General features: G+C 46.0%; 1 protein-coding gene across 4 annotated transcripts in view; it reads left to right on the forward strand.

Annotated features, from left to right (window-relative positions):
- S100PBP (S100P binding protein) overlaps positions 1-25,901 on the forward strand; it is a 464,083-nt gene that overhangs the window by 352,665 nt on the left and 85,517 nt on the right. For all 4 annotated transcript variants that reach the window (XM_069223393.1, XM_069223397.1, XM_069223396.1 and 1 more), the window contains one exon: positions 18,899-18,996. In XM_069223393.1, coding sequence (XP_069079494.1) covers positions 18,899-18,996 — 98 coding nt within the window. The remainder of the gene's footprint in view (positions 1-18,898; positions 18,997-25,901) is intronic.

A 25,901-nucleotide genomic window follows, 5' to 3' on the forward strand; every position in this document is an offset into this window, starting at 1 on the left:
ATCACGCAGTACAGAACTTAAACAACTGGGTCACCAGTTCTACTGACCTGGTTGCCTAAACCAAACTAACCAAAACCCACAGAACCACCAAAAAAAGGCAGTTGGTACACCCTGCAACTCTGCAAATCAAAATGCAGGTGCAAACAACTGAAGAGAAGATGGCACACCAGCAAGAACCACACCGAGGGAGCTACCTTCAAAATGGTCCTCAACGACTACCACCGCCAGATCAAAGCTGCAAAAAAAGAGGCTCTGACCCGCCGGATCGAGAACAGCACCAACGTCAAACCAAGGAACACCTCACCACCATCAGTTTGCCTGCCCACGAGCCATCAGAATCTGTCACACCCTCACAAGAACTCTACAATGCCCTTGACAAACACTTCCACTACAAGATAGAAACCATCTACAGTAACTTTGATCCCAACCCTCTGACCATCAAACTCCACTGCTGACCACCCGCTGACACCTCAGCACACCGAACACAATCACACTCATGAGCTCCATCCACTCGGGAGCACCCACCAACCCCCTTCCCCCACAAGATCTTCAAACTCGAAAGAAACAAGATCAGCCGCCGGCTCACCACCATCCTTAATGCCACTGCCACTTTTCCAGAATCCTGGAACCATTCAGAGTTCAGATCCCTCCTCAAGAAGCCCTCTGCAGACCCCAGCTAGCTCCATAATTTCTGCCTGATCTCTCTGCTCCGGTTTGCCACCAAAGTCCTGGAGAAGGCCATCAACCTCCAACTCACTGAACACCTAGAGAGAAACAACCTGCTAGACCGCTGTCAATCAGGCTTTAGAGCCAATTGCAGCACCAAGATCGGTCTGATAGCCTCATCAGACAACATAAGCACCCTGCTCGACAGAGGAGAAACAGCCGCCCTGATCCTGCTCAACCTCTCTGCCTCCATCGACATGGTCTCCCACCACACACTGATCAACAGCTACGCCAGATTTGGATTACAGATGGATGGCATCCTTCCTCACGGGATGCACCCAGAGACTCTGCCGCCCCCACTTCACCTCACAGCTCAAGCACACCATCTGCAGCGTCCCCCAAGGCTCCTCCCTAAGCCCAACACTCTTCAGCGTCTACATGATGTAGGAAAGTACCATCTTGCCTGGCATGTTACCCCCATTTTTTCACTGTATATATGTTGTTTTAATTGTATGTGTCACTGGGACCCTGCTAGTCAGGGCCCCAGTGCTCATAAGTGTGCCTGAATGTGTTACCTGTGTTATGACTAACTGTCTCACTGAGGCTCTGCTAATCAGAACCTCAGTGGTTATGCTCTCTCATTTCTTTCAAATTTTCACTAACAGGCTAGTGACCAATTTTACCAATTTACATTGGCTTACTGGAACACCCTTATAATTCCCTAGTATATGGTACTGAGGTACCCAGGGTATTGGGGTTCCAGGAGATCCCTATGGGCTTCAGCATTTCTTTTGCCACCCATAGGGAGCTCTGACAATTCTTACACAGGCCTGCCACTGCAGCCTGAGTGAAATAACGTCCACGTTATTTCACAGCCATTTTACACTGCACTTAAGTAACTTATAAGTCACCTATATGTCTAACCTTTACCTGGTAAAGGTTGGGTGCTAAGCTACTTAGTGTGAGGGCACCCTGGCACTAGCCAAGGTGCCCCCACATTGTTCAGGGCCAATTCCCTGGACTTTGTGAGTGCGGGGACACCATTACACGCGTGCACTACATATAGGTCACTACCTATATGTAGCTTCACAATGGTAACTCCGAATATGGCCATGTAACATGTCTATGATCATGGAATTGCCCCCTCTATACCATCCTGGCATAGTTGGCACAATCCCATGATCTCAGTGGTCTGTAGCACAGACCCTGGTACTGCCAAACTGCCTTTCCTGGTGTTTCACTGCAGCTGCTGCTGCTGCCAACCCCTCAGACAGGCTTCTGCCCTCCTGGGGTCCAGCCAGGCCTGGCCCAGGATGGCAGAACAAAGGACTTCCTCTGAGAGAGGGTGTTACACCCTCTCCCTTTGGAAAATGGTGTGAAGGCAGGGGAGGAGTAGCCTCCCCCAGCCTCTGGAAATGCTTTCATGGGCACACATGGTGCCCATTTCTGCATAAGCCAGTCTACACCGGTTCAGGGACCCCTTACCCCTGCTCTGGTGCAAAACTGGACAAAGGGAATGGGAGTGACCACTCCCCTGACCTGTACCTCCCCTGGGAGGTGCCCAGAGCTCCTCCAGTGTGCTCCAGACCTCTGCCATCTTGGAAACAGAGGTGCTGCTGGCACACTGGACTGCTCTGAGTGGCCAGTGCCACCAGGTGACGTCAGAGACTCCTTGTGATAGGCTCCTTCAGGTGTTGCTAGCCTATCCTCTCTCCTAGGTAGCCAAACCCTCTTTTCTGGCTATTTAGGGTCTTTGTCTCTTGGGATTCCTTAGATAACGAATGCAAGAGCTCATCCGAGTTCCTCTGCATCTCTCTCTTCACCTTCTGCCAAGGAATCGACTGCTGACCGCGCTGGAAGCCTGCAAAACTGCAACATAGTAGCGAAGACGACTACTGCAACTCTGTAACGCTGATCCTGCCGCCTTCTCGACTGTTTTCCTGGTGGTGCATGCTGTGGGGGTAGTCTGCCTCCTCTCTGTACTAGAAGCTCCGAAGAAATCTCCCGTGGGTCGACAGAATCGTCCCCCTGCAACCGCAGGCACCAAAGAACTGCATCACCGGTACCTTGGGTCTCCTCTCAGCACGACGAGCGAGGTCCCTTGAATCCAGCAACTCTGTCCAAGTGACTCCCACAGTCCAGTGACTCTTCAGTCCAAGTTTGGTGGAGGTAAGTCCTTGCCTCCCCACGCCAGACTGCATTGCTGGGAACCGCGACTTTTGCAGTTACTCCAGCCTCCGTGCACTTCCGGCGGAAATCCTTTGTGCACAGTCCAGCCTGGGTCCACGGCACTCTAACCTGCATTGCACGACCTCCTAAGTTGTTCTCCGGCGACGTGGGACTCCTTTGTGCGACTTCGGGTGAGCACAGTTTCACGCACCCTCGTAGTGCCTGTTTCTGGCACTTCTGCGGGTGCTGCTTGCTGCTGAGAGGGCTCCTTGTCTTGCTCGACGCCCCCTCTGTCCCTAGACGCAATTGGCGACATCCTGGTCCCTCCTGGGCCACAGCAGCATCCAAAAACCGCACGATTTGCAGCTAGCAAGGCTTGTTGGAGGTCTTTCGGCGGGAAAACACTTCTGCACGACTCTCCACGGCGTGAGGGATCCGTCCTCTAAAGGGGAAGTCTCTAGCCCTTAGGTTCCTGCAGAAACCTAAGCTTCTACTGTCCAGTAGCAGCTTCTTTGCACCCACAGCTGGCATTTCCTGGGCATCTGCCCATCTCCGACTTGCTTGTGACTTTTGGACTTGGTCCCCTTGTTCCACAGGTACCCTCGACTGGAAATCCATCGTTGTTGCATTGCTGGTTTGTGTCTTTCCTGCAGAATTCCCCTATCACGACTTCTATGTCCTTTGGGGAACTTTAGTGCACTTTGCACTCACTTTTCAGGGTCTTGGGGAGGGTTATTTTTCTAACTCTCACTATTTTCTAATAGTCCCAGCGACCCTCTACAAGGTCACATAGGTTTGGGGTCCATTCGTGGTTCGCATTCCACTTTTGGAGTATATGGTTTGTGTTGCCCCTATCCCTATGTGTCCCCATTGCATCCTATTGTAACTATACATTGTTTGCACTGTTTTCTAATACTATTACTGCATATTTTGGTATTGTGTACATATATCTTGTGTTTATTTGCTATCCTCATACTGAGGGTACTCACTGAGATACTTTTGGCATATTGTCATAAAAATAAAGTACCTTTATTTTTAGTATATCTGTGTATTGTGTTTTCTTATGATATTGTGCATATGACACTAGTGGTACTGTAGGAGCTTCACTCGTCTCCTAGTTCAGCCTAAGCTGCTCTGCTAAGCTACCATTATCTATCAGCCTATGCTGCTACACACCCTATACACTAATAAGGGATAACTGGGCCTGGTGCAAGGTGTAAGTACCCCTAGGTACTCACTACAAGCCAGTCCAGCCTCCTACATTGGTTGTGCAGCGGTGGGATAAGTGCTTTGAGACTACTTACCACTCTTGTCATTGTACTTTTCATAAGAGAAAAATATACAAAACAAGTTCAGTGTGTGTACACATAACCAAAAAGTTTTGCATTTCCTCTTTTCACTCTTTTCTAAGTGCTGAAAAGTACTTCCAAACTTTCTAAAAAGTTCTTAAAAGTTTTAAAAGTTTTTTTCTGTCTTTCTAAAAGTTCTGAAAACTTTTTTCTCTTTTTCTATCACTTAAACTCTTTCTAAAAATGTCTGGCACAGGCCAAAATGTTGATCTGTCCAAACTTGCATATGACCACCTTAGCTGGAAAGGAGCAAGGAGTCTCTGTGTAGAAAGAGGTTTGAGTGTAGGGAAGAATCCTTCTTTGGAATTATTGCTTAACATGCTTAGAGAACAAGATAAGGCAGAAGGGCCCCATCTGTTGAAAAAGTAGCCAATGGTTCCCAGTCTGATCCAGGGACTCCCCTAGGAAAAGATTCAGGAAAGAAACTTCCTAGCCTGCCCATTACTAGACAGTCTAGCATAATTGGTAATGATGAAGAGGTACACCATACAGATAGTGTTATCTCACATCATAGCAAAAGTATTGTTTCTCACCACAGTAGAAGTGATGTTTCTGTTAACCAAGCTGTTAGGGTGACTTCTGTAAGGGACAGGTCTCCTTCTGTCCATTCTCACCACACTTCTGTTTCAAGGAATGTCCCTCCCACCCACCCTGATGACAGATTGTTAGAAAGGGAGCTCAATAGATTGAGAGTGGAACAAACCAGACTGAAGCTCAAGAAGCAACAGCTGGATTTGGATAGACAGTCCTTAGAAGTAGAGAAGGAAAGACAGAAGTTGGGTTTAGAAACCCATGGTGGCAGCAGCAGTATTCCCAATAGTCATCCTGCAAAAGAGCATGATTCTAGGAATCTGCACAAGATAGTTCCCCCTTATAAGGAGGGGGATGACATTAACAAGTGGTTTGCTGCACTTGAGAGGGCCTGTGTTGTACAGGATGTCCCTCAAAGGCAGTGGGCTGCTATCCTATGGCTATCATTTAGTGGAAAGGGTAGGGCTAGGCTCCTTACTGTGAAAGATAGTGATGCCAATAATTTTACAGTTCTTAAGAATGCACTCCTGGATGGTTATGGCTTAACCACTGAACAATACAGGATAAAGTTCAGAGAGACCAAAAAGGAGTCTTCACAAGACTGGGTTGATTTCATTGACCATTCAGTGAAGGCCTTGGAGGGGTGGTTACATGGCAGTAAAGTTACTGATTATGACAGCCTGTATAACTTGATCCTGAGAGAGCATATTCTTAATAATTGTGTGTCTGATTTGTTGCATCAGTACCTGGTGGACTCTGATCTGACCTCTCCCCAAGAATTGGGAAAGAAGGCAGACAAATGGGTCAGAACAAGGGTGAACAGAAAGGTTCATACAGGGGGTGACAAAGATGGCAACAAGAAGAAGGATGGTAAGTCTTTGACAAGGGTGGGGACAAATCTAAAAATGAGTCTTCATCAGGCCCACAAAAACACTCTGGTGGGGGTGGTGGGCCCAAATCCTCTTAAAATCAAAACAAAGAAAAGAAACCCTGGTGCTATTTATGTAAAATAAAAGGCCATTGGACAACAGATCCCAGTTGTCCAAAGAAAAGCACCAAGCCTCCTACCACTACAACCCCTACTGCTACACCTAGTGTCCCTACTAATAGCAGTGGTGGTGGGAGCAAACCTACTAATAGCCAATCCAAGGGAGTAGCTGGGCTCACTTTTGGTAACTTAGTTGGGGTTGGTCTGATTAGGGAGACCACAGAGGCTGTGTTAGTCTCTGAGGGGGCTATTGATTTAGCCACCTTGGTTGCTTGTCCCCTTAACATGGATAAGTACAAGCAACTACCCCTAATAAATGGTGTTGAGGTTCAGGCCTACAGGGACACTGGTGCCAGTGTGACTATGGTCATAGAGAAACTGGTCCACCCTGAACAACACCTACTTGGTCACCAGTACCAAGTAACCGATGCTCACAACAACACACTTAGCCACCACATGGCTGTTGTAAATCTCAACTGGGGGGGGGGAGGGTTACTGGTCCAAAGAAAGTTGTGGTAGCCTCAGATTTACCTGTAGACTGTCTACTAGGAAATGATTTGGAGACATCAGCTTGGTCAGATGTGGAGTTGGAGGCCCATGCAGCAATGCTGGGCATCCCAGGGCATATTTTTGCTTTAACTAGGGCTCAGGCCAAAAAGCAAAAAGGACAGGGAAACTTGGATCCTGGAACAATGGACCAAGTGCTCCCTAAAGCTAGGGCTAGTAGAAGTAAAGCACTACCTACTATCCCTCCCTCTACAGTGGATTCTACTTCTGAGGAAGAAGAATTTCCACACTGTGCAGAACCTACACCAGAGGAGCTGGAAGCAGACACTGCTGAGATTTTGGGTGAAGGGGGGCCTGCCAGGGAGGAGCTGAGTGTGGCACAGCATACCTGTCCCACACTAGAGGGTCTAAGACAGCAAGCTGTCAAACAAGCTAATGGGGATGTCAGTGACTCTCACAGAGTTTACTGGGAGGACAACCTCTTGTACACTGAAGCAAGGGATCCTAAACCTGGAACTGCCAGGAGGTTAGTGATTCCTCAGGAGTACAGAAAGTTCCTCCTAACTCTAGCCCACGACATTCCCCTAGCTGGACATCTGGGACAAATGAAAACTTGGGACAGACTTGTTCCCTTGTTTCATTGGCCTAGAATGTCGGAGGACACAAAAGAGTTTTGTAAGTCCTGTGAAACCTGTCAAGCCAGTGGCAAGACAGGTGGCACCCCAAAGGCACCCTTTATTCCACTGCCTGTGGTTGGGGTACCCTTTGAAAGGGTAGGGGTTGACATAGTTGGCCCCCTTGACCCTCCTACTGCTTCAGTCAATAGGTTTATCTTAGTGGTAGTGGACCATGCCACAAGATATCCTGAAGCAATTCCTTTAAGGACCACTACAGCACCTGCAGTGGCAAAGGCCCTCCTGGGAATATTTTCCAGGGTGGGCTTCCCAAAGGAAGTAGTATCAGACAGGGGAAGCAATTTCATGTCTGCTTACTTAAAGGCCATGTGGAAGGAGTGTGGTGTGACATAGACATCTTCTGTGGGTCGACGGAATCGTCCCCCTGCAACCGCAGGCACCAAAGAACTGCATCACCTCCACCAACTGACCAGGAACCTCCGCTCGGCACACATAGCCCTTGCAAAGATACCACGCATATGCCACTGCCACACTGGAGGATGCTCCTCCCACCTCGCCTCCAAAGCCTCGAACGCCCTCCACTTCCGCACCTCACCCTCGCTGACCCACTTCAGAAAGGGAATGAAAACCTGGCCTTTCGAATAAACACCTACAGCAAGTGCCTGGATAGCCACTTGGATGACAAGCCACGCATTACAAATAACACCTGATAGATATATTTCATGGTATGCATTAGACAAATCAATGGTGAAATAATACTTGCCCCTCTTACACTAGTCAATATCTTGTTAATATTTGGGGGAGGATGGCGATCTACCCAAATATTATTGTGGAGATCTCTAAAATCAATGCACTTTCTGATATTTCCATTAGATTTCGAGCTGTAACTACTGGATTCAACCATTAAAGTGATTCAATCAGCATCACATTCATTTTCTGCAGCCTGTCCAACTCTTCCCTTAAAGTCCTCTGAAAAGCGAAGGGTACATGCCCCACCTTAAGCAATGCTGGTACTGCTCTTTCAAAACTGTTATGGGCAAATTTCTTAATCCTAAGACCTGTCTGAATCAATTCGGAAATCGTTGTGCCCACTCAGTTAATTACTTTCCTTTCATACCTAAACCACGTTTCTGCAAAGCTGGTTTCCCCTTTGCACATAGTCACCAACCCCCCTTCCAAAAGCTTCCAAATAAATTTCAAGTGTTTCTCCCCAGTCCGCCTCTGGCAAAATGTGGTCACCATGAATGGCAACAAATGTAGATGGAACTGAAATTGACTGCATGACTCTGTATTACTAATACAGGAACAAGATACAGCCCACATATTCTACCAGAGTTCAATTGTAACATAACTGAAGGGTATGTAAAACTGAGCTTAGTGTTGTTAAGAGTACTGCTAACATGTTACATGAGAATGATGGTTCAGATAAGCAATGGATGGAAGAGTTGGAATTGGGGGATGAAGTGGAAGTGTTAGTAGCGTGTGATGCAGAAAATGATATGGACACCAATGTAAATGTTGGTGTGAATGGAGTTGTGGGTTAGCTACTGCTGCAGCGCTACGGAATCCTAGCTATTAATTAAACCGAATATTGGATTCTGCGCAAGAGGTCAGTAGATCAATACGACATAGGAATGAGGGGATGTCACAAATGAGGAATGTAAGCATCAACAATAATCAATATAATCAAAGATTCAGAACCTCAAACAATAACCACACCAGATTATTAAGAATTGTAAAATGTATTGCCCTAGATTAACAATGCTAATGTCACGAAAATCACTCTCAAACACAAATGATACGCATATAGAATTAATAGCGGTTGATTAGAACGTTTTATATATCTAAGTTTAATCAAAACAACCAAGCAAATAATCTCCAAAATTATTACACTGATTAATAGCACCAGGATTAGTAATAATGGCAAAGTATGCATTAGTACGAACATTCAAAAGGTGTCAATATAAATCTTGAGCATTCGAAGTTAATACCCTCACTAACCACAAATTAGCATCAACATGTTGGGCTTCATGTAAAAAGAATTTTGAAATACAAATTTAGGAAAACCACTCAGATTATTATTAAAAATATTATTAGTATGCAGCAGTCCAAATATATGTTGCAGCTGGTACCGGCACAGCAAGAGAGACATGTATAACATCAATTCATACATTAACCCTCTACAACAACATGCAGTCTGCTTCAGCAAGGGGACATCATCTGGTAAGTTTACAGCAAATTGGGCCTATTTGATAACTACACCCACACTGCTAATATGACTCGAACTACATAATCTCCTCTCCTCCCTAGAGTCTCGTCATGAAGTCACAGAATCTCTCCAAAAAGAATCCTACTCAGGTTGTTATACTAATCTTAAAAAAGCTTATGATTGGTCACCCGGGTCGGTCTTTGAGGTCGAGCCTCCCCAGAGGCCAGAAGGTTCTCCTGGCCAGGAGTTACCTGGACCTTCATCGGCATCTATGCCGGCGCCGGTGCAGCAGCAATACCCGGCTTTCCCGACTCCGGTAACGGATCCTGCAGCGTTCTTAAATGCAATGTTTAACATTTTTACTTCCATGACGCCAGGTGGAAGTCAAGCAGGTCCGTCTGGCCCTCTGGCCTTCACTTTGGGCGTTCCGGCGTCTTATAAATCGACACCCTTCACCCCATTTTTATCTGCTTCACCTGAAGTGGCGCCGATGCCCATGACGTCGCCCAAACCGACTACACCTGCTACGGCGCCGTTGGATTCGCCTCGGATCCGATCGACGGTTAAGAATCCTGTGGAGCCGGAGGTTCCGGCTTCGGACGGATCCGAGGTTCGGCGCCGACGAAGATCTTCGGCGTCGGCCAACGCCTTATCGATGCCAGGTCTGGAGTCAAGGCTTAGATCAAGATGTCTGACTCTACGACTTTTGGAGGAGGAAGAGTATGCAAGACAACACCTGGAAGAAGGTGAAGTTTTGGAGCGAGCCCTCTGGTGACTTCCAGGGACTGGATACAGCCAGTGGCTTGGACACTTCCCCGGAATGGGATCTAGCTTCCCCTGGAGAGATCACTGAAGAAGCTGCTTCATTCCACGTAGTCATTCAGAAGGCTGCAGACTTTTTAGACCTTCCCCTCCCTACTGCGGAAGTCAAAAGAAATTTATTAACAGAGGTTTTGCACCCGGCTTCTGCTGAGCCTCTTTTGCCCTCTCAACGCCTCCTGTTCATAGGGGCAGTATTGGACACGACATTGAATCGGGCCTTTCCTCCACCCCAGCGGGTCCAGGACATTCAGGCGTTGATTCCAATGTTTCAAAGTGGAGCGGTAGTTCCAGTCCTCAAGGTCCTTCGTCTGCTCGGTCTGTTTGCCTCCTGCATTCTGTTGGTCACGCATGCTCGCTGGCACATGAGGGCTCTTCAGTGGTGCCTCCGAAGGCAGTGGTCTCAACACAAAGGAGATCTAGAAGGTGCTGTCAAGATCTCCAGAGATGCTGCTGTGGACTTGAAGTGGTGGATTGCGAGCAACAATCTTTCACAAGGAAAGCCGTTCGCGCAGTCGCCACCAGTGGCCACGGTCATAACGGATGCTTCCACTCTAGGGTGGGGAGCTCATCTGGGGGATCTGGAGATCAAAGGCCTTTGGTCTCCAGAGGAGCAGATGTTTCATATCAATCTGTTAGAGTTACGGGCTGTACGTCTGGCTCTCAAGGCCTTCCTCCCTTCCCTTCGTGGTCAGTCGGTACAGGTCCTGACGGACAATACTACCACGATGTGGTACATAAACAAACAGGGAGGAGTAGGGTCGTATCTTCTCTGCAGAGAAGCTCTTCGACTATGGTCCTGGGCAAAGGACCATCAGATTTGCTTGGTAGCAAATCATCTGGCCGGGGTCTTGAATGTACGTGCGGACGGTCTCAGTCGCCAATTCTCGGCAGACCACGAGTGGCGTCTCCATCCAGATCAAGCCTGTTTGATCTTCCAAAGGTGGGGGTTTCCTCGGGTAGATCTGTTTGCCACTCTGGAGAACACGCATTGTCCGTTATTCTGCAGCCTCCAGTATCCGATGCAGGGAGCGTTGGGGGACGCGTTTCAAATAACCTGGTGCGGCCAGTTGCTTTACGCGTTTCCTCCCATACCCTTGATTCCTCGAGTATTGAGGAAGATTCGCCAAGACCGGGCGCTAGTCATCTTAATAGCTCCGGATTGGCCAAGGAGGGTTTGGTACTCCGACCTTCTCCAACTCTCAATGTGCCCTCCGCTCCGTCTCCCTTTCAGGGCAGACCTCCTCTCGCAGTCGCAGGGGCAGGTTTTACACCCCAACCTCCAGAGTCTGCACCTACATGCCTGGAGATTGAACGGGGCAACCTGAGTTCCTTCTCTCTCCCGCCTGATGTAGTGGATGTTATATTAGCGGCCAGGCGACACTCCACTAAATCTATCTACGCTAATAGGTGGTCTAAATTTGTTGCGTGGTGTGGAGAGAGGCAGATTGATCCCTTACATGCTCATCTATCGGACGTTTTGTCTTTTGCTCTCTCTCTAGCGCAGAAAGGTTGTGCAGTGGCTACCATTAAGGGTTATTTGTCGGCCTTGTCAGCCTTCATTTGTCTTCCAGACCAACCATCGTTATTTAAATCCCCTATTGTTATCAGATTCTTGAAAGGTCTTCTAAATAAATATCCTCCAAAACCATTCGTTATGCCGCAATGGGATTTGTCCTTGGTCCTGACTTTCCTTATGGGGTCCCCTTTTGAGCCTATGCATTCTTGCCCCTTAAGGTATTTGGTTATAAAAACAGTTTTCCTGGTAGCTATAACATCTGCAAGGAGAGTGAGTGAGTTGCAGGCCTTATCGGTAAAGCCCCCTTATACAACTTTTTATGGGGATAAGGTGGTGTTGAGGACCAAGGCTGCTTTCCTCCCGAAGGTTGTTTCACCCTTCCATTTGGCCCAGACAATTACGTTGTCCACGTTCTATCCTCCGCCTCATCCTTCTAAAGAGGAAGAAAGACTGCACCGTCTGGACCCAAAGAGGGCGTTGAGCTTCTTTATTGATAGAACAAAGGATTTCAGGCTGGAGGATCAGCTGTTCATCGGGTACGTGGGCAAGAGGAGAGGAAAGGCAGTCCACAAGAGAACACTCTCCAGGTGGGTGGTTCTTTGCATTAAAATCTGTTACTCTTTGGCAAAGAAGGACCCTCCTGAGGGCATTAGAGCTCATTCCACCAGAGCTAAGTCGGCCACTTCGGCCTTGGCCAGGGGTGTTCCTGTGGTTGACATCTGCAAGGCCGCAACTTGGTCGTCCCTTCACACTTTTGCGAAACATTACTGTTTGGACTCTGAGGTCAGAAGGGACGGCCATTTTGCACGGTCAGTGCTGCAGGATTTCTTGGTTTGACCATTTAGGCACCCGCCACCGGGCGTGGTACTGCTTTGGGACTCTATTCATTAGGTGAGGAATCCACAGGTAGTTGTGTCCATCAGAAGAACGAGTTACTTACCTTCGGTAACTACTTTTCTGGTGGATACATTAGCTACCTGTGGATTCCTCACGGTGTTGGTACTGACGTCGGCACGTCGTCGAGGACCTCTTATTGCCTGTATGACGTCAGACGGCGTCGCGTGGGCTAGAGTGACGTCCTCGTCGACGTGCAGAGACTAGGAAGAAGATTTCCGTCGAATGCTGGCGCCATGGGAGTATTCATTAGGTGAGGAATCCACAGGTAGCTAATGTATCCACCAGAAAAGTCATTACCGAAGGTAAGTAACTCGTTCTTCTGGCACCCACCACCGGAGGTTATACTGCTTTGGGACTCTATTCTTTAGGTGAGGAATCCACAGGTAGGTGTATCCATCAGAAGAATAAGTGACTTACCTTCGGTAACGCTTTTTCTGGTGGATACAGTAACTACCTGTGGATTCCTCACGGTCCCACCCGCCTCCCTGTTGCTTGACTGGTCAAACCGAGAACTCCTTTGGTGCGCATCCTTGGTCTTGTATATATGTATATAGCTGATTCATGTATATAGTTGTGATAACTGTATATACATTTCCTTTGCAAAGTAAGATGGTTCAAGAAGACATTTTGGACTTGGTTTATATATACAAATATATTTCTCTCTTGTATTGAGCATTCATTACTGTTATTTATAATGTGTTTTTTAATAAACGTTCTATTTTCATTCATTCTAGATGAATATGTACTCTTTAGGTTTAACCTGTTCGCCTCTATGGCCCGTAAAAAATGGTGATAACTGACGTCTGCACGTCGACGAGGGCTTCTTATTGCCTGGATGACGTCATACGGCGTCGCGTGTAGTCGGGCGATTGTGACGTCATCGTCGACGTGCAGAGCTAGAAGAAATTTCCATTGAAGCTGGCGCGAGGGGAGAATTCTTTAGGTGAGGAATCCACAGGTAGTTACTGTATCCACCAGAAAAAGCGTTACCGAAGGTAAGTAACTTATTCTTCTCTCCCACCAGTAGTGGTGGATGTTATTTTATCGGCCAGGCGACACTCCACCAAATCGATCTATGCAAGTTGTTGGGCTAAGTTTGTATGCTGGTGTGGAGAGAACAGAATTGATCCCTTAAAGGCGTGTTTGTCTGACATATTGTCATTTGCTCTTTGCCTGGCACAGAAAGGTTGTGCGGTTGCCACAGTCAAGGGTTATTTATCTGCGCTGTCGGCTTTTCTGTGCCTTCCTGATCAGCCTTCCATGTTTAAATCTCCTATTGTTTTAAGGTTTGTAAAGGGGCTTACTAACTAATTTCCACCATCACCATTTGTTATGCCTCAGTGGGACCTTAATTTGGTATTAACATTTTTAATGGGGTCCCCATTTGAACCGATGCATTCTTGCTCTTTGCGGTTGCTAGTTCTCAAGACTGTGTTCCTGGTGGCCAGATGGGTCAGTGAGCTTCAGGCTCACTGACCCTTACCCCCATACCTTTCTTTCTATAGAGACAAAGTGGTGTTGAGGACCAAGGCGGCTTTCCTCCCGAAGGTTGTTACACCCTTTCACTTGGGGCTGTCTATTACTCTCTCTTCCTTTTACCCTCCACCTCATCCATCCAAGGAGGAAGAGAGGCTCCACCGGCTGGATCCACGAAGAGCGCTGAGCTTCTATGTCGACCGGACAAAGGAGTTCAGGCAAGATGATCAGCTCTTCGTTGGATACGTGGGGAAGAGGAAAGGTAGAGCTGTCCACAAGAGAACGCTATCCAGGTGGGTCATTCTATGTATTAAAATTTGTTATTCTTTGGTGAAGAAAGAACCACCTGTGGGGCTTCGTGCCCACTCCACCAGAGCTAAGGCTGCTTCTTCGGCCTTGGCTAGGGGCGTTCCTGTGGCTGACATCTGCAGGGCAGCGACTTGGGCGTCCCTCCATACTTTTGTCAAACATTACTGTTTGGATTCTGAGGTTAGGAGGGATGGCCATTTTGCTCGCTCGGTGCTGCAGGATTTCTTGGTTTGACCATTCGGGCACCCACCTCCGGAGGTAGTACTGCTTTGGGACTCTATTCTTTAGGTGATAAACCCGCCATTGTTTATCATTTTTATTTTTTTGTCATCCTTATATGTTTAAACCATGACTTTGTTAGTGTAATTCTGAGCCAATAAAACCTTTTCTTTTTGTGCGTAAGAATCACATTTTCCTGTGATGTACATTAACATTAAAAAGAGCTTCTATATCTGTTCTAAATGTGACTGGAAGCAACCATATTCTATTAAAATTAATAAAATTATGATTGTTTTTTTATTTGCAATGTTTTATTGCAAGCATGTGGCTGTCCTATTTAGGTAGCCATTTTTCTTTTTTCTATTGGTTTGTGGCATATGCTTACTATAAAAAAATAAACATTAGTTGTCAAGGTTTGACCTACTGGCTTTGACAATGCTTGTTTCTGTTTGAGTGGCAGAAGGAAAAGATATTGTGTTCTAACGGCTTCCGTCCAGCTTATATTTATGTTTTGCTAATACATTTTATAATGTAGCGCACACGTCGCAAAATTCATCTAGGTATTGCTGTCAGAACAAACAATGTTTGCCCCGTGGCACACTTTTTTTCTCCCTCTCAAAGAGGGAAGATGGTATTTATCTGATGTGGGATGAAACCTGGTCACCAGGCCTAATTTCAAAGTTATCAAACGAATTGAGTGGTGTGTACTTGGTAGAGCAAATGTTTTCTTAAGAGATTTATGAGCTACATATATTTAAAGGAAATCAACTTTATCTCGTATTTTTATTTACAATATAATGAGCAGATGTGTGTCTCATGCTCTTCTTACTCGCTCCTCCCATCAATATCCTTTAATGGGATAGGCACCGCAGTATATTCACTCATTGAGACCCTGTCCCTCATTTAGAGTTTGGCATAAAGGGAACAAATCACTGGAAACAATACTTTCATCAAATCTTGCTCTGATAACTGCTAGGAGGAGACCGAAATTATAAAGCGGGGATATGAGTAAAACCACCCACAATGAACTGGCATAAAAAATCAGCACATGACTGATCCCAGTCAGCGAGCCACTATCCCCTAGTCAGTTGGCTAATAATTACTATGGTGCCATGTCCATTATAATAGATGAAAATGCTCTCTGTAACTGAAGAGCTAAAAAAACTAAAATCTCTGCACAATGGAAAAGTAAGCAGGGAGACAAGAAACCTGATACTAATAGAACAGAAATGGAAATAATACTCCGCAGCAACGCATTTAGCCAGCGCTCTCAAAGAAGAAAATACAAAGGCAACGTCTTCAAGGCAAACACCACCTACTTCCGATCTTTAACTCAGTCAAGAAAAAAACCAACCAAAGAATCTGTTGAAAACTAAGCAACAGATCAACCCGAGTCAAAACCCACGATCACACTGTCCAAAGAAAGTTAACTAGAAGATACAAGTTTCTTCAGTGAGAACATTAAAGAAGATAGAGATTGCCAACTATCCCAACAACCTCATCAACCATCTTTCTAACCCCAAAAAGCAGTGCAGTATGGAACTCTTCAAATTCGTCAATGAAAGCAAAAACTAAATTACACTCATCACATACCCGATTCTCTCCTTAATAATTAAAGAACGCAGAGTAAATAGCACCCTACTCGACTCAGTTGATGAAATACCTCCGTGGCACGGAAGGCATCTTCGACTGTCTGAAAATTGAGCTGGTCACTGCCCTCCTGAAAAAATCTGATAGTGAGCCCAATCACCTGAACAGCTCCTGCTCAGAGACTAGCCTTTCGGTCCTAGCCAAAATCCTTGAAACTTAATAAATATTGAAGCAAATCATGATGGAAAACTTTGTCTAGCTGCAAGCCAGGGCATAGCAGAGAAACGCCTGCACTTCCTATTATGGATGATGCATGGCTCCTTTTAGATGAAATATATCGGTGCCTTCTCATGCTATTAGACGTCTCTGCGTCTTTCAACACAATCAATCCCAAAATCCTAATAAAACACTCAATTTCAAAATGGGCAAAAGTGAATCAGCCCTCTACTGGTTTTTCTCCTTCTTAGTCAGCCGATAACAAGTAAAGATGAATGAGTGCCTCGCTGAAGCAACTCTGGTTACCTGAGGAATACCTGAAGGCTCCACTCTTTCACCCAATCTTTCATCTTTACAAGGAACGCCTTACCTCCATTTTAAAACCGGTAAACAAAGTGTGCTATTTATATGCGGATGTCACTCACCTATACCTTAAAGTTGCATCTCAACAAGTTATCCTATGTCTTAATCCGAGATTCACTAACACTCAAACGTGGCTGTTCTTGAGTTACCTGTAAGATGGAATTCTTCCTTATCTCCTGCCCGAAGGCCTCCTCCTCAGTCCACAGTAGGTTAACTTTGTTACATGCACTAGACAGCAATCGCTAAATCACTGACTACTTTAAATCCCTCAGGTTCACTCTTAGCAAGTGTCTGTATATTCAATAACACAACCAACGAAACAGAGAGCTTCCAATTCCAACTCAGACTTCTAAGGAAGATTAAACCTTCTATTCTGGGCTCAAATCTCAAATGCTATACTTGCTGTAGTGCTCTGCAGACTCTACTACGAAAGGCATTCCATATCGATTTTCCAAAAATTCACTTGGCGCATATGAAGGTAGCATTGAATTTCACTGCAAAACTCATCCCTGGAGTTATTCTATGATCGCATCTCCTTTGTGCTCATATCACTCAGTCACTCAACTAGCTGGCCTCACATCACTCAACTGGCTTCCCATTGAAGTCAGAAGCATCTTTACCGTTGGGTGCATAACCTTTGAAGGTTTGCATTGTGGAACTTGGGAATACCATGATCAAAATCTCACACTATCTGGTTGGTGCCCCTCCACACGAAGTACAAATTCTCTTTTTTGTAGAACTACCCAAGTTGAAGAATCGAAGAAAACAATGTCTTGTTTCTGCTTGAGAAGCACAGTCAACATATGGAACTCTCTCTCTCTACGAATGTAAAGCACGCTGACACCCTGAGGTCTACTTTGTGCCAATTAAAACCTTTTAAATTTAAAGGAGGAAACAACTAATTGCTGGTGTGATGAGGCAGTCCTGAGGTGCAGGTGAAGGTTGTTCCAACCTTTGGCCGCCAGATGTGAGAAAGAGAGAGCATCCTCTGCTGTTGGCACCACGGATCTGGGGGTTGTCTGAGGTAAAGCTAGGCAGGTCATAGGTGTCTGGTTGTTTGGTGGAAGGTCATGGCACTTGTTGATGTATGCTGGTCCTACATCTTGAGCTGGCATCTCTTCTGAATTGAGAACCAGTGTAGCTTCATAAGGTGGGGTGTGATGTGGTTCAGCCTAGGGAGATTGAAGAGGAGTCTTGCCGCATAGTTTTGTATTGTCTGTAGTCTCTTCAGGAAGCATACTGTTATTCCTATTAGTGTTTTCCCATAGTCCAGCCTGCTAGTGACAAGGGCCGGCGTGATCGTCCTTCTGGTGTCGATTGGGAGCCACCTGAAGACCTTAAGGAGCATGCTTAGGGTCTGGTCTCAGGATTGCGTTCCAATGGGAATTCAAAAGGTGATACTTTAATCAGCTAAGGTGTCTGAAAATTATGCATATGCTTAATAAACTGACAATCCACTGTCCTGATGTTTTCTGTTCTTTGTCACTCTTTCTGTGCCACTCTTACTGACTGACTAGTAAATACCTCTGAAAACCCCCATTTTTCAGCACTTGTTGTAGTCTTGTTTGTTGAAACTGATCTGACTGTGCTGATCCAAAATAGTCACAATGCATGTACAGACCTGTTTGGCCTCCTGTGGAACCCCTATCTTATAGTATACCATTTTCAATCAGCACTGCTATTTCTTTTATGTCCAGCAAATATCCGAGACGATCCTTACAGTAACAAATACTCTTCAAGGCAGGGGTCTCCAATATTTTCTTTATTTAGAGCTACGTATGTTCAATGAAAATCATCCCACTCAACTATTATTATTAATGTTGTAAAAGTGACCACATCAGAGAAGATTACCATAGTGACCACCACGCAGCACCACCAGCAGTGATGACCTCAGTGCATCAGTCATGGTTGTCAGTAGTAATTTTAAAAATGCTTAGTCAATGTGGTTATGCTTCTCCATTTATAATACATATCAGCCATTGCTACAAAGTCCCTGGTCCCAACACAGCATGATTATCACTCAAATATCAGTTGTGCGTGTACTGTGGAACGTCAGCAATTTTTTCCCCAAACATGTGCTTATGAGTTTTGAAAATACATCCATTTTCATCTTGAATACATGGTTTTTATTTCGGTATACATATAGTAATTCAGCCAAGTAAAAACCTCTAATTTAGGAGGCTGGGATGTATATAGGAGAGCTATGTCCAGGTAGCTAGAGAGATACCAGTACTTCATAAAGCTACTTGTCGGAGAAGCCTAAGGACACAAGAATGGAAGTGTGAGCTTGATGCAGAGTATTTGCCCAAACTTTGGAAATGATTGTCTATCTGACACCGATTTGGTCAGGATTTTCCCCTCATAGCCTGAATTATGTTTATCAAGCTGGGAAGGTGAAGCCACAGCTACATGCTATCTTATTCTTTTGTCTTCCAGGCACAAATCCCTTCCCCATGCAGAACTAGAATGGAAGAAGCAGACATATCTTCAGTGTGTCTTAAAGCATATGAGGAGTACTGAAGATCCAAACCGAGGTAATCCCAGAGCTGGGGATGTTTATTGTGATGAATGCATACATTCTTCCACGATCAATCACCTCAGAGTACTTCCTAGTTGGAAAAGGGGTGCAAGTGGCATTTAGAAAGCATTTTTTTTCTTCTGATAGATATTGTGGGTGTGGATGGATTTGGTGAACATGTTTTTTAGAAACAAAATGACATTCATGTGAAGTAAGTAATAGTAGGCATTACTTTGCGTTGATACATAATCTGAATTTAACAAACATGCATTATTTGCACTGTTGGTGCAGTAGCATCCTACATTTTTTTCATTTGCATAATTATACCATTTACATAGTCCTCCTGCACCAGTATTCCCACTGTGTACCGTGTCTCAAATCCTGGCCAGGCCCCAGTGTTCTCAATTCCGCTCTGTTAGGTTAAAACTTGGCTCTCAATTTTACCTGAGGAGATGCACTGTCACACAGTCAAGCAGGTGCAGTATACAGGAATGTGTATTCCCCCATAATATTAACTAAGATGAATAAAGTCTCCTCTGCTACTCTGCGGCAAGGACATCTTACCAAAGAGGTATGACAAAATATATCTTGATGTTGGACCTGGCCCTTTTTGCAGGGTAATCCTCAAATGTTTTGCCTACTTCCTCTTATTTTTTCTAACCTGTTTTAGTTGGCTGTAGGACTCTGGGCACTTTACCACTGCTAACCAGTGGTAAAGTGCATATGCTCTCTGTCTAAATTGTATTGGTGATTGGTTTATCCATGACTGGCATACTTGATTTACTAGTAAGTTCCTAGTATAGTGCACCATGTGTGATTCAAATGCTACTAGTGGGCCTGCAGCACTGTTTGTGCCACCCACGATTGGCCTTGTAAACATGTCTCAGACCTGCCACTAGAGTATCTGTGTGAACAGTTCTAAGCTGCCATTTTTACCTGGTAAGTGCACCCACATGCTAGGCCCAAACCTTCCCTTTTACTATGTGTGAGTCGCCTCTAAGGTAGGCCCAAGGCAGCCCCATGGGCAGGGTGCAGTGTATTTAAACAGCAGGAGATGTACTGGTGTGTTTTACATGTCCTGACAGTGAAATACTGCTAAATTCAGTTTTCAATATTGCAAGGCCTATCTCTCCCCATTAGGGTAACATGGGGATTGCCGTGAAATATATATCTTTTAAGTGTAATTTCCCATTGGGAGCAGATAGAGATGGGGAGTTTGGGGTCTCTGAGATCGTAATTAAAAAATATATCTTTTGGTGAAGTTGGTGTTAGAATTGTGGGGTTGAAAATGCCACTTTTAGAAAGTGGCCATTTTCTTGCTTAACTATTCTGTGCCACTGCCTGCCGAATACACATCTGGGTCAGGATGACAATTGGGCTGTTTGTGCATTCACTCTAGACAGTCACACAAACGCAGCTGAGGTGTGCCTTGGATATCCTTATGGCCCATCACCATGCTTATAGGTCTTCCTGAGCTAGAGTGGTAGGAGAAGTTGACACCTGCACCGGAATAGGGCTGTACCTAGCCTCACACAAAGCAGTCTCCAACCTCCTGGAGTGTGCCTGGGCCAGGGCAGGAAAGGCAGGGTCTTGTGCACTGCAAAAACTTATCTTTGAAGTTTTCCTACTTCAAAGACAGAAAAAAGTATAGCTACTGTTCTGACCCGACATAGTTACACATTTCTGGACTGAGGACATTCTGCCAGGAAGAAGAGCTGTATGCTGTATGAGGGATTGCCAGTCTGCCTGTTGCTTTGTTGTGCTGGCCTGCTACTCGCTGCTTCTGTCCTGGGAATGAAAGGACTGGACTTTGCTTTCTACACCCTGCTTTCCAAGGTTTTTCAAGGGCTTGAACTGAGCTTGCCTCCTCTTAAGAAGTCTCGGGCCATCAAAGACTTCACCTACCAGCGCCTGGGCTCTCTTGCTGAGCATCCTCACTTGCCAAGTGGTGCCAAATCCAGTTCCTGGTCCCTTGGAAGTGAGCTCTGGTGGGAAACTAAGCACATTGACTCCAGAGTGGCTTCGGATCCAGTGCTGTCCTCAGGCTCCGTGCCGTCGCCTACACTGGAGCCGTGGTCCCTGCTGAGTGCAACAACCGCAACCTGCAACATGTGCCTGATGCCACTGCAGCACCTCCGAAGTCCCGCCACAGCGTGAGACCTGAATGTCGTGTTATCAACATCCGTGACACTCAAACTCTGATTGTAGGAGGCTGGCCCTATATGTAGTGTGCAAAACTAGGCACACTGTGCAGGAGGTCCAGGCAAGCACACATTGGTAAAAATCATATCACCTAATGCTCCAATTTTTTAGGTAGTTGGTCAAGCAGCTAGGCTAATCCAGGAGCTGTGCTAAGCATTTGTTGTACTCACAGTATCAATCATGCACCACGCACACTCAATGAATAACTCAATACCAGAATTTATTAAAAATACTTCAGATTGTTATATAATGTTTAAGACCAAAATGATTACGATACATTAAGTACTTTTTGGGTTATGATTTTTTAAATTTTTAATAAAGTTAGTCTTTCTGTGCGTAATTGTGCACCATCGGAATCAATAGGAAGTCACTTTTAAAAATGAATAAAAAATCGTACAGTTGAGTTGGTAGTCTCTTCTTTTGCAGGGTGGTCGATGAAGGTGGAGGGTACACTGTGCCAGCTGGAGAGCCTCGGGAGGCTCCCAGTTCTGGCGGGAGCAGAGCTGGAAAGTCTTTTGGCACAGGGCCACTTGGAGGGGCCACCTGGAAAAAGAGGTGGTTTGCAGTTTTAAAGGTGGTGTGTTAGGGTCCTCTTGGGCTGTTGAGGTTGCAAGGGGTTAGGGACCTGTGCCACACAGCTGGTTCCGCGATGCAGGGCTCAGGGCGGCTGGATGCAGAGCAAAATTGAGGTCTTGGAGGCTGTGCGCACTGGAGCCCTTTGGGGCTGGAGGTAAGTCTTCTTCTGGGGCCTTGCAGGACAACGAGGGCACTCTGGCAGGAGGTCCGGGGTATTTCTGAAGTCCCTTGACTGGAGCTTCCTCCTGGTCCAGCTGCAGATCTGGGTGAGCTGTTTTTGCTGTCGTCTGATGTGCACTGACCAGTATCTGGGGCATTGTCACAACTCGTCCACAGGAGGGGTCAATGCCACCAAAGTTGGCACACTTGTAGGTCTCGTCTGGGCTATTGTTGGTGTGTTGTCTGGTCTGGCTGCGACTTCCGGTTGCGGAGATATCATCCGGTTGGTGAAGTGACCCTCACCGGTTTGCTGGTTCTTTGCAGGTTTCCTTGGTTTCTTTAGTGGTGCCTCCACTCAGGATGGAGATCTCGGGCTATTTGCGAAGCCTGGAGGTCCTCTGGGTCTTTTGAGGTCGGTCCAGTGGTCAGCTCCTCTGCAGCGGCAGGGGTCTTGGAGCCTCTTCTGGTGCAGCAGCTCCTCTGTGCTCGTGCTGTCTGGTTCTTTGGTGCTATCTTCTTTTCTTCCTGGTGAATCTGATTTCTTGGTCTAGGGGAGCCCACTAAATACTGAATTTAGTGGGTGTTTTAGGGGAAACCTGTTAGTGTCCAATGGGACACTTACCCTTGGGTGGATACACCCACTACAGTGACCACTTCCTGTGGGAAGGGTCACTACCCTATGCCTCATTGGCTATTTTCCTGCCATCCAACATGAAGGAAAATAAAATAGAGGGTCCACTTTGCCGCCCTCCTCCTACCCTTAGTGTGGTTTCCTGCCTTTGCTCCTTCCAAAAGTGGGGGTTTCCAAAGGGAGAGGCCATCTGCTGCTAGCAGCAGCCTTGGGCAGTGCACATTCCTGAGGGAGGAGGTGTTAGCTTCACCGCCCAGGAGGGTCATTGGTTTACAAGCTAGAGATACAGGGCTCTACCCCAAATTTTATGTACTGGCTGTCTGGATGTGGCAGGCTGGGTGGAACCAGTCAGCAGTCATGCCAGGGGCCACCTCTAAGGTGACCCCTGGGTACATTTTGTAATAAATCCAGTGCTGGTGTGATTTTGGATTTATCATTCTGAGTTGTTTTATACCAAACAACCCAGGGTTCAGAGTAGTTATTATGTAGCTGGGAAACTAGTGTTGACCAGTGTCCAGCACATATCTTAAAATGGCTGCTTTGTTCACTCACTATGTCACATGTTTGGCAGGGACGCAGTGTGGGCATATTGCTCATGCAGCTATGCCCCCATATATAATATGGAGCACCCTGCCTTAGGGCTGTAAGGCCTGCTAGTGGAGTGTCTTACCCATAGTAAATGTAGTATATGGTGGACAGGGCACACAGGTAGTGTGCCCAGTCGAGTTTGTGCGTTAGGTTGGCACCAGAACACTCATCATGTTACAGCAGTGCTGGATGTATCTGAATGCATGGCCCTAGAGGGTGGTGCAATCATTGCTGCTGTCCTCAGGGGCACTTTAGTACCCCATGCCCTGGGTACCTAAGTACCTTTTACGAGGGACTTATAGTGATTGCTAAAGGTATATCTGATTACCTTTACAATGTTTTAGGGAAAGACACTGGCACTGGGAACCTGGTTAGCAGGATCGCGGTGAACTCCAGTTCAAGTTGCACTCAGAAACCAGGCAAAAAGTGTGTGTGGGGGGTGGCTCTGCAACAAGGTGCCAGTTTCTCCCACTGATGATAGAATACACATTTCTCTCAGGGGTCTTAACATATAGTAGTATGCTGTTAGTATGAAGTGACAGCAATATTCACCTGTTATGCCTAGGCCCTGTGCAAATTAAACCTGTACAATATGTATGCAACTGGTTCTATCCCTTTTATGAATATTAGTGGCAATTGGGGGCTCTCCTGCCTATTGCCCTGTATTATTTTATTGTGCTAGTGAATTTTGCATTGATCTAGACGCTTACTACGGGACTAACCTAGAGGAGTGAGATTGATTTTTATCAAGCAGATGTCCATCCCAATGTGCTGCAACACCTAAAACATCAAGTTCTATTATAGCATATCAAATGCTTTCTTGCTGTAAAAGGAGTACAGCAGTAGACCTCTTCATGTTCTGAACAATTGTATGCTGATATTAATATTTAAGTCTACAGTTTGAGAGATCACTGTTTTAATAACCTCTGATGCAGTCCACACATGTCAGTACAAAATGCATTTTGTAATCATTTGGGCAAAATACCCTTGTGACATTATATATTAGATTCTTCACTTTCCATACCACAGGGAGAACTACTCCCATAAAACTGTTGTGAACCCCAAAGCGACTTGTGTGTTGGGGCAATAGCATGGGCGCTAGCAGCCGCATATAACATACACATGGTGTGCAACTACCTGCACCTGAATTGGGTGGGCACATTTATTGAACTCAGCCATGTCCCTGATCTACCAACCGAGGCCCACACTAAGCGTCCTTATTTAATGCTTGCCTCAAAGGTGAATTGTTCAAACACTGTACTCATTTGACAACATTAAATCCCTTCCAACTTACTGCAAAACCAAACCTGAGTCTTAGAATACCACCAGAACAAGTTGCTCATCAAAAAAGCCACTGATAAGTACATGTAGCTGCACTCCTCAATTTGCAAAGTCTTTAAGTCAGCAGGACAGACTGGGGTTTTGTATCAAATTGTAGGGGCACTTTTGCCCTCTGGACGCCTCCTGGTCATGTCTCATACCACTCGGTTGACAACTCAGTGACACTGAATCTTTGAATCTAGTTTGGGCTGGGATCTCAGGAAGTTGCATATCTGAGTCTATTTGCAGCAGCATCATGAGTTCAAAATGAACTTGTTCCTCTGTGGAACTGAGATCTTGCTTGGCTGTGTGTTGGTGTATCATTTGAAAAACAAGATATTTCTGGTTATCATCTGATTTCTTCAGGGACCATGGTACCCTTTCTCTGGACCAAAACCCAGGGTCCAGACTCAAATGGTAACTTAAACCTGCTGCCAGGCTAGCTGCCCTTCACTAGGACCTTATCTCCCTCTTGAAATTTTGATTTCTAATTTGATGCTGCACCTTCTGTTGGATGTTCATCTACTGCTAAGATTTTGGTGATCATCCATAGCTTCGGACACCTAAAGAGGATGGTGAAGGCTGCTATCACATACCACCCTCTTCATGCAGACACTGTTTAGGGTCACTCCTGTGGGGTGTGTAGAGTCAGGATATATTCTCGCAGAAATGAATAGATTGCCCACTCTAGAGCCATTCTCTCTAACTGTGCAATCCTGATTTTTTTTTTTTTTTTTTTTTTTCTTACTCCTAGTTGGCATAAAACGCTCCAGTTCTCCATTCGCTTGAGGCCAGTGAGGTGTGATTTTCTTGTGCTTTATGCTCCATGAATGCAAATAGTCTTGCAAGGTCTTGACTCCGAAAAAGGGGCCCATCATCTGTCCTTAATTCAAGAATGATGTCAATCTTCTCAGTATTTGGTATCACATCACTTGCTGATGTAGTTGTGACGAGCTCTTCTTCAGGATATTTTGAGTAGTCGTTCACCATGATCATCATATGTCGACCATCTGTCAGGCTCCCACAGTCCGGGCTGGCAGATGCCCAGGGCCATTGCGGTCCTTCCTTAGTGATCACAGTTGCAGGTCAATTGGCTCTGCCAGTGGCGTGGAATGACATGCAGCCATGTACTGCCTCCTCAACAAGCTCATGTTAGAAGAGGGATCCAGACATTTTGTCTGAGGCGCCCCTTGGTTTTCACCATGCCATAGTGCCCTGTGTGCACAAAGTTAATTGCTTGAGTGACCAGACTCTGAAGAATTACAAATCTGCTGTTGCACAACAGGCATCCATTCATATTTACTGCCAGTTCTTGCTGGACATTAGGTCCTAAAGGGTCTTCTGTGCCTCTGACGTTCTTTGCCCCCGGTGAGGCTTGAGTTGTTCCCGGTGGTCAGTGCAGTGATAGCCAGTTTTAGGTAGTGATCTCGCAAAGTGAGGGCTGT

The sequence above is a fragment of the Pleurodeles waltl genome, chromosome 3_1 (genome assembly GCF_031143425.1).
Source record: "Pleurodeles waltl isolate 20211129_DDA chromosome 3_1, aPleWal1.hap1.20221129, whole genome shotgun sequence".
NCBI lineage: Eukaryota > Metazoa > Chordata > Amphibia > Caudata > Salamandridae > Pleurodeles > Pleurodeles waltl.